General features: G+C 41.4%; 1 protein-coding gene across 1 annotated transcript in view; it reads right to left on the bottom strand.

Annotated features, from left to right (window-relative positions):
* Window positions 1-1,044: 1,044 nt before the first annotated feature.
* LOC133283091 (ceramide transfer protein-like) overlaps window positions 1,045-13,085 on the bottom strand; it is a 76,084-nt gene continuing 64,043 nt past the window's right edge. The window contains exons 9-14 of the mRNA XM_061479576.1: window positions 9,940-10,026; window positions 9,446-9,532; window positions 8,164-8,238; window positions 6,561-6,656; window positions 1,269-1,401; window positions 1,045-1,155 (exon numbers count right to left, since the gene is read on the bottom strand). Of these exons, the coding sequence (XP_061335560.1) occupies window positions 1,049-1,155; window positions 1,269-1,401; window positions 6,561-6,656; window positions 8,164-8,238; window positions 9,446-9,532; window positions 9,940-10,026 (585 nt within the window). The 3' untranslated portion in view covers window positions 1,045-1,048. The remainder of the gene's footprint in view (window positions 1,156-1,268; window positions 1,402-6,560; window positions 6,657-8,163; window positions 8,239-9,445; window positions 9,533-9,939; window positions 10,027-13,085) is intronic.

The following is a 13,085-nucleotide window of genomic DNA, read 5'->3' on the forward strand; positions in this document are numbered from 1 at the left end:
GAGCCAAGCTGCTACTTTTTCAGTAGACACCCAGGAAGAGGCATTTCCCCTCCTGTTCTCTCAATCTCAGGTTTATATTTCAGTTAATACTTGTAAGCTACAAACTGAACTACTGGTTAAGTATAAATAGATGCATCTACAGTTATTTATGTCTCCATAAATATGGAGAGAGACAGAGAGAGTAAAAGAGAGAAAGACATATTTATAACAAATATTTCAAGAAACTTCTACTTTAGTGAAACAAATACGGTAAACTGGTATTATTTAAGAGAAAGTTTCAGAAGCCAAGTGTCTGATAAAATAAAGTAAAACGGCACAGAAGCCATTTTCCTGACACTCAGTAGGGGAAAAAAGTCTAACTTTTACCACAACACTATACAGTTCATACAAATGCCTTATTTAAAAATTGGAATCTGTTGTTAAGGCAGCTTTAAGTTAACTACATTATTAGGAAAATTGTAAGAAACCCAAAATATTTGTTTTAACATTTGAGTATTTGAGTATACTAATACTTGGAATCATGCAAGATTAAAGGTGAATTTGTTCACTCCATTCCCAGGGTTTTTTTTTTAACCTGTTAGGTTACAGTTATTGGGTTGATAGGAATATTTTAGTAAAGCTACATCAGAACCGGTTGGGGTGAAAAAACATAATGAAGTTTAAAGAACAAATGTACCAGCAATTATACCACATCATAATGCAAATGCATATGTCAACTAATCGTGCTCAACAATAGCCTTCATTACTGTAACAAAACACAGTGGTATTGTTTTCGTCCCTGTAGTCAATGTCAATTTATTGCTTTAGCTTGCTTTAGATGACCCTTGCTTGCTGGCAGTGATATACTTAGATGAAAAAAAGAACTCATTTGTTATTACAAGCCCTATCAGACACATACACATCCAATTATGCTATCAAGCCAAGTTTTAAAAATTGAAAAAGTTGCAGTTTAATAGAGAACCTGTTCTGAACCTCTGTTTTGAATAGTATTTTAACTTGTTCAGATGTTAAAGTATTTCAGAATAGATTAGAACGCGTATGCCCCAGGCTAACTAAGGTGTGTATACAGGTGAAGTGTTATTACCTTATGCATCTGGTAAATGATGATTGCATCATCAGCTAAATTTTCCACAACATGGAAATTTTCAATTGTTGCTAAAAGGGGGGGGGGGGGGGAATCCATCAGTAAACAAGCACAAACATCAGGTCAATGTTATAAACAATATGCTTGCTGATAAAAATGCAAAGCTTAAGAACTGATTCCTTACTTTCCCAGTCGTTACGAACATTGACGTTCCAGAAGTAGTGGCAATCTTCATGCCCTGTTACTCCTTTAACAGCATGTGTTGCTTTCAAAGGATCTAAAACTGTTCCATGATCTTCCACCTCTCTTCGGTACACCTATGGCCAAATACAAAGAAAGAAATGCAGAACAAAAACTGACAAAACTATTAGAATAGAATCATAGAACACTTAGGGTTGGAAAAGACCTTAAGATGATCTAGTTCCAACCCCCCTGCCGTGGCGCAAGGGACACCTCACACTAAACCATTTCACCCAAGACTCCATCCAACTTGGCCTTGAACACTACCAGGGATGGAGCATTCACAATTTCCTTGGGCAACCTATCCCAGTGCCTCACCACCCTCACAGTAAAGAACTTCTTCCTTATATCTAAACTAAACATCCCATTTAAGCTTGAACCCACCACCCCTTGTCCTACTGCTACAGCCCCTAATGAAGGGGATCCCCAGCATCCTTGTAGGCCCCCTTCAGATACTGGAAGGCTGCTATGAGGTCTCCATGCAGCCTTCTCCAGGCTGAACAACACCAACTTTCGCAGCCTGTCTTCACACAGGAGGTGCTTCAGGCCCCTTATCACCCTCGTGGCCTCCTGTGGAATTGCTCCAATAGCTCCATGTCCTTTTTATGTTGAGGACACCAGAACTGTACATGGTACTCCAAGTGAGGTCTCATGAGAGCAGAGTACAGGGAAAGGATCAATTTCTTCGAACCTGCTGGTCACGCTCCTTTTGATGCAGCCCAGGATACGGTTGGCTTTCTGGGATGCAAGTGCACACTGCTGGCTCATGCTAAGTTCCTCATCAACCAATAATCCCAAGTCCTCCGCAGGGCTGCTCTGAATCTCTTCTCTGTCCAACCTGTAGCTGTGCCTGGGATTGCTCCAACCCAGGTGTAGGACCTTGCACTTGGCTTGGTTGAACTCCATGAGTGCTGGGGTTTAAACCCAGTCAGCCACGCAGTCTCCCCCCCACTCCCCGCTCCTCCCCCCTGCTCCCGGAGGGATGGGGGGGCAGAATCGAAAGAATGGAACTCCCATGGGTTGAGATAAGAACAGTCCAGCAACTAAGGTATAACACAAAACCACTACTACTGTCACCAATAATAATAATAATACTAAGGGAAAAAACAAGGGAAGAGGATAAAACTGCTCACCACCCGCTGACCAGTACACAGCCTGACCCGAGCAGTGATCTAACCCTTCCAGGTAACTGCCCCCAGTTTTACAACCTGCGCATGACGTGCTGTGGTATGGAATACCTCTTTGTCTAGTTTGGATCAGGTGTCCTGTCTCTGCTTCCTCCCAGCTTCCCCTCCTCCCTGGCAGAGCATGAGACTCAGAAAGTCCTTGGTTGGAGTAAACATTTCTTAGCAACAGCTAAAAATATCAGTGTTATCAGGACTGTTCCCAGGCTGAAAGTCAAAAACACAGCATTGCACCAGCTATTAAGAAGGAGAAAAATGACTGCTACTGCTGAACCCAGGACAATGAGGTTGGCATTGGCCCACCTCACAAGCGTGTCAAGGTCCCTCTGGATGGCATTCCTTTCCATCAGCATGTCAACCAAACCACATAACTTAGTGTCGTCAAAAATTTGTTGATGGCACATCAATTCCACTGTCTTAGTCACTAACAAAGATGTCGAACAGGATGGGTCCCAACACCGATCCCTGAAGGACACCACTTGCTACTGGTCTCCATCTGGACATTCAGCTGTTGACCACAACAGTCTGCATGCAGCCATCCAGCCAGTTCTTTGTCCACAGAGTGGTCCAGCCATCAAATCGATGTGTTTCCAATTGTAGAGACAAGGACGTAATGCGGGAAAGTGTCAGATTTAATTCTAACTGGGCCTTAGCTTTCCTGGCCTGGTCCATAGCTTCTTGGACAACGTCCCTGTATTCTTCCCAGGCCCCCTGTCCTCGCTTCCACCTTTTATAAGCTTCTTTTTTCCCCTCTTAAGTTTCCTCAGTGTGATAAACACATAAATGTATTGGCTTTCGCAAATCATAGGTGTGGTTATGTGGATATAACTGTACAAGTTTACAATAACAGAAACAAAGCTTGCTAAAGACACAAGATTAGACAACAAGTTAAAAAGGGCTAGAACTCTTGAGCAAAACGGAGTCACATAGCAAAATAATTTGTAAAGCTAAAAGAAAGGGGGGGGACATGACGTCTTGATATAAGAAAAGCTAGCGCCTTGAAAACATAGAGTTAAAATACATTTTAGCTTAGTTGTAGAAAGAGAACAATGTTCATGTTGTAAGTCTGTGGAATGTAGTGGCCCCATTAAACATGAGTTAGTTGTTTCACACTAGTCTTCTAAAGTATCTTTAGCTTTAAAGAACAATGTTTGTGTTGTAAGTCTCTGGTGAGATAACAGGATTTAGTGGCCCCACTAAACAAAAATGAGTTATTTCACACCATCCTTCTACTTATCAGTTAGTTTAGAGACAGAGCCTCCCAAACATCTGCTAGCTTGGGATACTCCTTGTCTGCCCGTCCTGCAATGAATTTTGCAGGAAGGTCGCACTGTTCTAAATCTTTGCTAGTTATCAGAAGAATTACAGATATGGCTGGTTTCAGCTAGTTGTGTGATTACTGGGGTGTCCAACTATGCCAAAGGTGAAAAGTAAACTGTGAGGAAAACTGCTTACTTCATCTTGAAGACCCCTACTCACAAGAGGAAGACTGCTTACTTCATCATCAAGACCCCTGCCCACAATCACTGGAGAGCAGTGGGCAGAAGCCAAGAGGAGGGGATTTATGCTAATAAGTTCCTGGAGCTAGTTATAATATTCCCCACCTATATGTGGGAATTATGAATATGTATGTGACTAATGCAATAGTGAAAGTATATAAACCTGTAACAAATACTAATCAGTTGCACCTCTGGCTATGGTCATGTGCCCATCCCTTTTGCTTTTGCTTTATTGACTTTGTCCCTCAATAAAACCTTGTTATCTTGTTTAGAGGAGTGAGTTCCTATTTCATATCAGCAACTCCTTATTCAGCCATGGAGGTCTCCTGGCCCTCCTGCCACACTTCCTTCTATTTCGGATGCAACACTCCTGAGCTTGGAGCAGGTGATCCTTTAATATCAACCAGCAGCCTTGGCCCCCCTGCCTTCTACGGCTTTATCCCATGGAACCTTACTGAGCAAGTTCCCGAACAGGCCAAAGTCTGCTCTCTTGAAGTCCAGGGCAGTAAGCTTCCTGTGTGCCCTTGTCACTGTCCTGAGGATGTCAAACTCAACCATCTCATGATCACTACAGCCAAGGTTGCCTTGGAGCACCACATTCCCAAAAAGACCCTCCCTGTTGTTGAACACAAGGTCAAGCATGGCACCTCTCTTTGTCATCTCCTCTGTTACTTGAAAGAGGAAGTTGTCTTCCACACAATTGAGGAAACTCCTGGGTTGGTTGTGCTGAGCTGTACCATCCTTCCAACATATATCAGGGTGGTTGAAGTCCCCCATGAGGACAAGGTCCTGCAAGCATGAGTCTGTTCCTATCTGTCTATAGAGACCTTCATCCACAGAGTCCTCCTGACCAGGTGGTCTGTAACAGATCCCCACAGTGATGTCTCCCATCGCCATTCTCCCTTTGACCCTGACCCACAAACTCTCTGTTAACTGATCACCTGTTCCCAGATTGAGTTCCATACTCTCCAGCCTATCACTGATATAAATAGGTACTCCCCCTCCCGTCTGCTGGGCCTGTCTTTTCTAAAGAGCCTGTAACCTTCCATTCCAACACTCCAGTCATAGGAGCCATCCTACCATGTTTCTGTGATGGCCGTGATATCATATCCCCATAGCCATGCACACATCTCTAATTCCTCTTGTTTATTTCCCACACTACGGGCATTTTTATAGAGGCATCTGAGCTGAGCTCCAAATGAAGCCTCATTGGCTGGAGCAGCTGAAATATCTCTGAATTGCTCCAAGCATTTATTACAGGTGCTGGCAACTGCCTGGGAGTGTTGGGAAGGATCAATGCCCCCTTCCCCCAACACAGAATCATAGAATAGTTAGGGTTGGAAAGGACCTTAAGATCATCTAGTTCTAACCCCCCTGCCATGGGCAGGGACATCTCACACTAAACCAAGGCTCTGTCCAACTTGGCCTTGAACACCGCCAGGGATGGAGCATTCACAACTTCCCTGGACAACCCATTCCAGTGCCTCACCACCCTTACAGTAAAGAACTTCCTCCTTATATCCTTACATCTAGTTTAAAGCTGCCTTGACCAGCCTGGCAAATCTCCTACCAAAAGCAGCTCTTCCCTTCTTTGTCAGAACAGCTCCACCAGCCTCCAGTAGACCTGGCCTCCCAAATCAAGTCCCATGTTCTAAATAACCAAACCCCTGACCATAGCACCACTGTTCTAACTATTTATTAACCTGCCAAATCCTCCTGGTCTTTTCAGTGTCCTCCCGTCTGACCTGGAGTATTGAAAAAACTATCATCTGATCTCCAGATCCCCTAACCACCTCTCCCAGGGCTCTGTAGTCTTTCTTGATGTTCTCCAGGCTACTGCTGTGTTTATCACTAAACACCCATGAAAAGTGGTTAATAGTCAGTGGGACTTACTAGACCAGGCAGCCTCTCAGCAGCATTCCTGATCTGAGCTCCTGGTAGGCAACACACCTCTCTCGAAACTGGGTCAGGCCAAAAAATGGGTGCATCTGTGACCTTGAAAGTAGAGTCAACCTCTACTATGACCTGCCGCTTTTTCCTGGAGGCACTAGTACTGATCCTCTTTACTGATGCGTGTTTTAATTGTTTAAAGTTTCTTCAGCTTTGATAAAAACTTACCTAGAAGACTAACACATGAATAATTTGTCATGTCAGTGTTCTCTGGTAACTACCAATGCAGATGTTCTTGCATGGCACTTCACATTAAAATACCAGTATTATGAGTCTCTACTCCAAAAATTAAGCTACCTTATTTATCACTATGCACAAGAATGTATACAAGCACAGCGGAATAGCCAACAATAACTTGCTACCATATAACAGTTTCATACATTGAATTTACACACCATTTTGATACCAAGTTTTAAGTAGGAAAAAATGAGAAAGGAATCTGAATAGATTAGAAGCTGCAGCTCTTGTGGACTCTAGTTCTCTATTCTCAGAGAGACATTTTAACAGCATAACTTGCTGCGTGATAGTATTCAAAGAGAGTAAAAATATCTGTCTTTACAGCATATCATCTCTTATCAATTAAGGAAAAACCCAAATGTTTACCTTCATTTCTCCTTCTTCTACCACTACCTGCCAATTTGCATCTCCTCCTACATCTTGCAAGGAGTATGTCATATGATTTTGTACCATCTCTTCCACCTTTAAAGGAAAAAAATACACATTTTTAAATAATTCCTTCCATCTTCTTGGACAGGGGACTGGTACAGTATTAGAAGCCACAAGTCAATAATTCAAATCCTGTGCAGGAGCTGAACTTCGACAACAGAGCCTTCTATCACAGATCAAAAACAGATACTTCTGGCCTTTGGAAGCAAAAGCCAAAATCTTGACTCAACTTCCAACTTCATTCTTTATGGGTACTTCCCTATCCTTCCTTTACACCTCTAAACTGTCAAAACTCGCTATTTCAACCTAAGACAGTTTTATTTCAGTATATAGGAAATTGCTTCAGGTATCTCCAAATAGAATTACAATGTACTGAAAAACTTGAAAGCCAATATTCGCTGAAGGGCATTTAAAAAGCTGAACAAAGAAGGGGGACAGACCAGCTCTAAAAAAGTGAATGCATATCAAAAGTCATATTGAAACAGCAGTGAAGGAAATGGGCATAAGCAAAGCATGCCTATTCTGTTTCATTAGCATCTTTGCACAGTTGCCTGTTAGAAAAAATGAACAGAAGTGCTTGCATTCCAAAAAATCACAATGATGCAGAGGCTCCACTATTATAAAATACTCATTTAAAACTTACTTAGCTAGACAGTTGTGTGTTTTTCTTAAAGGCCAAATATTTGATACATTTTTATCAAGCTATGTGAACACCTTTTTTTTTTCAAAATAACATGCATAAAAATAGGTGGTGGGACAGGAAATGGATTTTTATTTTAAATCTACATTTTTATTCTACTCTGTTTCTTTTGTGTCTGTCCCCCCAATTTCCAAATTCCACTCCCCCACAAAACAAAAAAATAGAGACAAAAATATAAAGTATCCATTGTTGTGTAAAGTTTACAAGTTATGGAAACAATTTAATAGCTCTTCAACCTAAAAGGTCAGCAACTACTAGAACTCATCACAGAAAATAAGTCCATGTAATTGACACAATTTTCCCAAATTACTAGAAATACCTTTTTTAAAAAAGGGAAAGCACTATAAGCAAATGTTAGTCAACTGAACAACATACAGATTAGTCTGGGGTGTACAATCGATCACAAGATTAATAGCCTGAACCTATAAGTGTTTTTTGCACAACTTACAAAAGTATATTCTATGCACACTAGGCTTTATAACCTATAAAACATAATATAGGAAGTAGTACAAGTATAAAGCAAAATTAAAGAATACTTAATGAAATTTTTCTGATCTGATATAGAATTGAAAGATGTTGTTTACTTTTAATTAATGTAAGTAATTTTGTTTGTACAATGTACCCTTTGGACAATACACTTCAGACCAGGAAGAAAAAAAGTAATTGAATCAAATAGAAACCCTCAAAGACAACTACTTAGTACAGGAATAGAGAACTTATTTTCTGTTTTAACATACTAGTTTAATGCTAGCAGTGATGAAACAAAAAATGCAGGTTCTAGAGAAGAGGATGAAACGCAGCAAAGATATGCAACCCCCACTCTACACAGTAATACAGTACCTGGGTGCTGAACCTGTGAACATCTGAGGCACTGACTAGATTAATGGAAGACATGGAGGAAGAGCAACTATAGGGCTACCAGAGACAGACAAAGAAAAAACCAAGTAATCAAAGCAAAGGCACAACAGAACATTCAGTACCAACTTGCAAGTAAGAAATAATGAAGGAAAACAAAAGCAACATAAGCAGCAAGCACAGCAGTGAATGCTGATTTCATGCACCTATTATGCAATGTGTCCAGTGTAGCCCTAAGAAGAGCATTGAGTGTTTTCACTAAAAAAACTAAACAAAGTCAACTGATCCTTGACTGTTTTGTTTCATTTTGTTTTGTTTTTTAATCAATTAAATGAATTTGCGTGAGGGTATCTGTCCTGGTTTCGGCTGGGATAGAGTAAATTTTCTTCCTAGTAGCTGGTGCAGTGCTGTGTTTTGGCTTAGTCTGAAAATAATGCTGACAACACACAGATGTTTTAGTTGTTGCTCAGTAGTGCTTACCCTGATCAATGACTTTTCATTCTCTCATGCTCTGCCAGGGAGGAGAGGCACGGGAAGCTGGGAGGAAGCAGAGACAGGACACCTGATCCAAACTAACCAAAGGGGTATTCCATAACACAGTATGTCATGCCCAGTATAGAAACTGGGGGAAGTTACCCAGAAGGGACCAATTGCCGCTGTGTTGGGCTGGGTATCAGTTGGCAGGTGGTGAGCAATTGTATTGGGCATCACTTGGGTTTATTTTTTTTTTTTCCTTTCCCCTTTCAGTTTTACATCTCTCTCCTCATTATTTTCCTTATCATTATTATTATACTGTACTTTATTTTAGTTATTAAACTGTTCTCATCTCAACCTGTGGGTTTTACATTCTTACGATTCTCCTCCCCATCCCATGGGGGGGGGGGAGATAAGAGGGGTGTGAACAAGCGGTTGCATGGTAATTGGTTACTGGCTGGGTTTAATCCATGACAGCATCGTAAAAACACCGAGGTTAGCAAATTCAGTTTGTTTGGGTTTTTTTCCTCCTTTAATATATTCCTTAAATGACAAGCTTGATACAAGTGTAGCATTTTCTAAATAGATACTGAAATCAGTATTTTTTTTTTAGTCAAGACAGAAAACAGTCCATTCCAGCTACTTCAATTGAAAATGAGTAAACCATTGACAGTTATACTAGAAACACCTAAAGAAATTAATTAAAAAAAAGAATCTTACCTATCCATATAAAATATTATGTAGAAATAGAATGCAGCCTAGTATTCAGAGCAGATAATGAGAAATATCTTACCTTTTGGACAAATCTATGAGCCCCCACAGCAGAATATGCATCTCCAGAAGGTAAGGATGTTGGCCAGTATAATCTTTTACTTTGGGACTGCAATAAAATAGGTTTAATTATTGGTAGTCAGTTGCTACTGGGTGGACTACAAAACCAAGTGAGGTATCTTCAATCTATATAATGGCTACAACAACTAATAATTTGATAGTCTTATTTTCACAGGGCATGAGTTACATATAATGATAAGTTTTAAACAGTACTAATACACTTATTTAGGAATTAGAAACCAGAGACATTCAATTAGCTTAACACTTAAACTATCCTTTTCTATGCAAGTTGTGAAGTCACTTTCACAATGATATTTAACTGTATAAATATTAGAGAATTCCACTTGTGTTAGTATAAAATATCTAGAGTTTCAAGAGATGCGCCCCAGGACTGAGTAAGTCACAGAAGTTTTCCATGAAGTGCTCATCATTAACACATTTCTCAAGTATCAATACCTGTTCTTCCATTTGATCCTGTCTATCGAGAGCAGCTTCAACAGCATCAAAGAATTCTTCTTCATTAATCAGACTATTAGGACCCTCCTACAACATAAGAAACAAAACTAGTTCAAAATTTTGAACACATGAATGCCCCACTTAAGCTCAATATTAGAAATAGATATTTACATATCATGCATAAAACAGGCAGAAGGAAATTTCTTCCAAAGACCTCAATTATTTTCAACAATATTCTTACATTACAATTCATCTGAAACCCCTACTTGTTGAAGGAAGTTATTTACTTTAATTACAATTTAGGCATAGCTCTACAAAGCAAGCAAAAAAACAGGAAACTGAAGACTGAGTAACAGTGTCAATATGCTTTGAAATGAGATTTAGGCTTTAATTAACATATATCTTCTTTTAAAAATGTTTACATTGTGTCAGTGAAGTAAACATATTAACATAATTGTGCAGTTACATGCCTTCCAAAAGTACTCCAGTGCTTTAGGGTACATTTTAGATGGAATCATACAATCATAGAACAGTTAGGGTTGGAAAGGACCTTAAGATGATCTAGTTCCAACCCCCCTGCCATGGGCAGGAACACCTCACACTAAACCATCGCACCAAAGGCTCTGTCCAACCCGGCCCTGAACACTGCCAGGGATGGAGCATTCACAACTTCCTTGGGCAACCTATTCCAGTGCCTCACCACCCTCACAGTAAAGAACTTATTCCTTATATCTAACCTGAACTTCTCCTGTTTAAGTTTTAACCCATTACCCCCTGTCCTATCACTACAGTCATTGATGAAGAGTCTCTCTCCACTATTCTTGTAGGCCCCCTTCAGATACTAGAAGGTTGCAATGAGGTCTCCACGCAGCCTTCCCTTCTCCAGGATGAACAGCACCAACTTTCTCAGCCTGCCTCATACAGGAGGTGCTCCAGCCCCCTTATCATCCTCATGGCCCTAGAACTTCCAAGTCTAGAACTTATTCCAACAGCTCCATATCCTTTCTGTGTTGAGGACACCAGAACTGAACACAATATTCCAAATATTGTGTACTTGGAGTCCCAGAACTGTAAACAATACTCCACAAGAGCAGAGGGGCAGGATTACCTCCTTTGACCTGCTGGTCATGCTCCTTTGGATGCAGCCCAGGATATGGTTGGCTTTCTGGGCTGCGAGCGCACACTGCTGATCATGTTCAGTTTCTCATAGACCAACACCCCCAAGTCCTTCTCCGCAGGGCTGCTCTGAATGTCTTCTCAACCCAACCTATAGCTGTGCCTGGGATTGCCTCAGCCCAGGTGCAGGACCTTGCACTTGGCTTGGTTGAACTTCATGAGGTTGGCATCAGCCCACCTCGCAAGTGTGTCCCTCTGGATGGCATCCCTTCCCTCCAGCATATCAACCGAACCACACAGCTTGGTGTCATTTGCAAACTTGCTGAGGGCACACTCAATTCCACTGTCCAGATATGTGCTGAAAGCACAACACAAGACAAAATCCTGGGGATCACTATTGAAACTTCGTGGAAAGAACCGTTAAACAACAAACAGCAAGTAGACTTGAGTCAACTATTAAAAACTTGTGTCCACTAAGTAAAATGGAAATTAAAGAAAACTAGGTTTACCGCTTTATTGTATTGTAAAATGAATTGGTCTAGCAAATTTCAAAAACCTACTTTACAACAAGGATATCTGGGAGAAGCAGCTGAATTCATAACCAGGTAGAAAAAGCTCAACATTATAACTATCTTTTCTTTAAAAATACTAAAATAATAAAAAAAATCAGTAGAAACATCTGTAAGCAAAATATATTAGACCAAAGCAGAATAAGGTAACCTGAGCTGAAGAAAAACTTCTATTCTCAAAAAAGTAAGGATTCTGATTCTTCATGCAGTTTCACATTTAAAGGTATAAAAAGCAGCATGAACATGCCTGAACAGCCACAGAAACTGATTTACCCACAAACACACTCTGTCCAATCAATCATAGAATCATAGAAAGGTTAGGTCTGGAAAGGACTCTAAGATCATACAGTTCCAAACCCCCTGTCATGGGCAGGGACACCTCATACTAGACCATGTCACCAAAGGTGCTGTCCAACCTGGCCTTGAACACCACCAGGAATGGAGCATTCACAACTTCCTTGGGCAACCCATTCCAGTGCCTCACCACATGAGGCATCCACAGCTTCTCTGGGCAGCCTGTGCCAGTGCCTCAACAAGCTCACAGTAAAGAATTTCCTCCTTATATCTAATCTAAACTTCCACTGTTTAAGTTTGAACCCACTACCCCTTGTCCTATTGCTACAGTCCCTAATGAAGAGTCCCTCCCCAGCATCCTTATATCCTTCAGATACTGGAAGGCTGCTATGAGATCTCCACACAGCCTTCTCTTCTCCAGGCTGAACAGCCCCAAATTTCTCACCCTGTCTTCTTCAGGGACCATAGTGGTAGGACAAGGGGTAATGTGTTCATACTTGAACAGGGGAAGTTTAGGTTAGATATAATGAAGAAGTTCTTTATTGTGAGGGTGGTTGAGGCACTGGAATAGGTTGCCCAAGGAAGTTGTGAATACTCCATCCCTGGCAGTTTTCAAGGCCAGGTTGGACAGAGCCTTGGGTGACATGGTTTAGTGTGGGGTGTCCCTGCCCATGGCAGGGGGGTTGGAACTACATGATCTTAATGTCTTTTCCAATCTGAACTGTTCAATGATTCTATGATTCTATCCCCGGCCAGACTCAACTCTGACTGGGCCTTAGCTTTCGTGACCTGATTCCTAGCTTCCCAAACAACACCCCTGTATTCCTCCCAGGCTGCCTGTCCTTCCTTCCACTATATATAAGCTTCTTTTTTCACCATCTGAGTTTGCTCAGCAGTTCCTTGTCCATCCATGGAGGCCTACTGGCTTTCGTGCCCCATTTCCTTCTAGTCAGGACAAATCGCTCCTGAGCTTGGAACAGGCGATCCTTGAATATCAGCCACCTTTTCTGGGCTCCCTGCCCTCCAGGGCTTTATAACATGGGAACGTACTGAGCAGGCTCCTGAACAGGCTAAAGTCTGCTCTCTTGAAGTCCAGGGTAGTGAGCTTGCTGTGTGCCCTTCTCACTGTCCTGAGGATCTCAAACTCCACCGTGAAATGATCGCTGC

The sequence above is a fragment of the Pezoporus flaviventris genome, unplaced genomic scaffold (assembly GCF_033815535.1).
Source record: "Pezoporus flaviventris isolate CSIRO_AGI_PZ_B2104156 unplaced genomic scaffold, CSIRO_AGI_Pfla_v1 ptg000153l, whole genome shotgun sequence".
Lineage (NCBI taxonomy): Eukaryota > Metazoa > Chordata > Aves > Psittaciformes > Psittacidae > Pezoporus > Pezoporus flaviventris.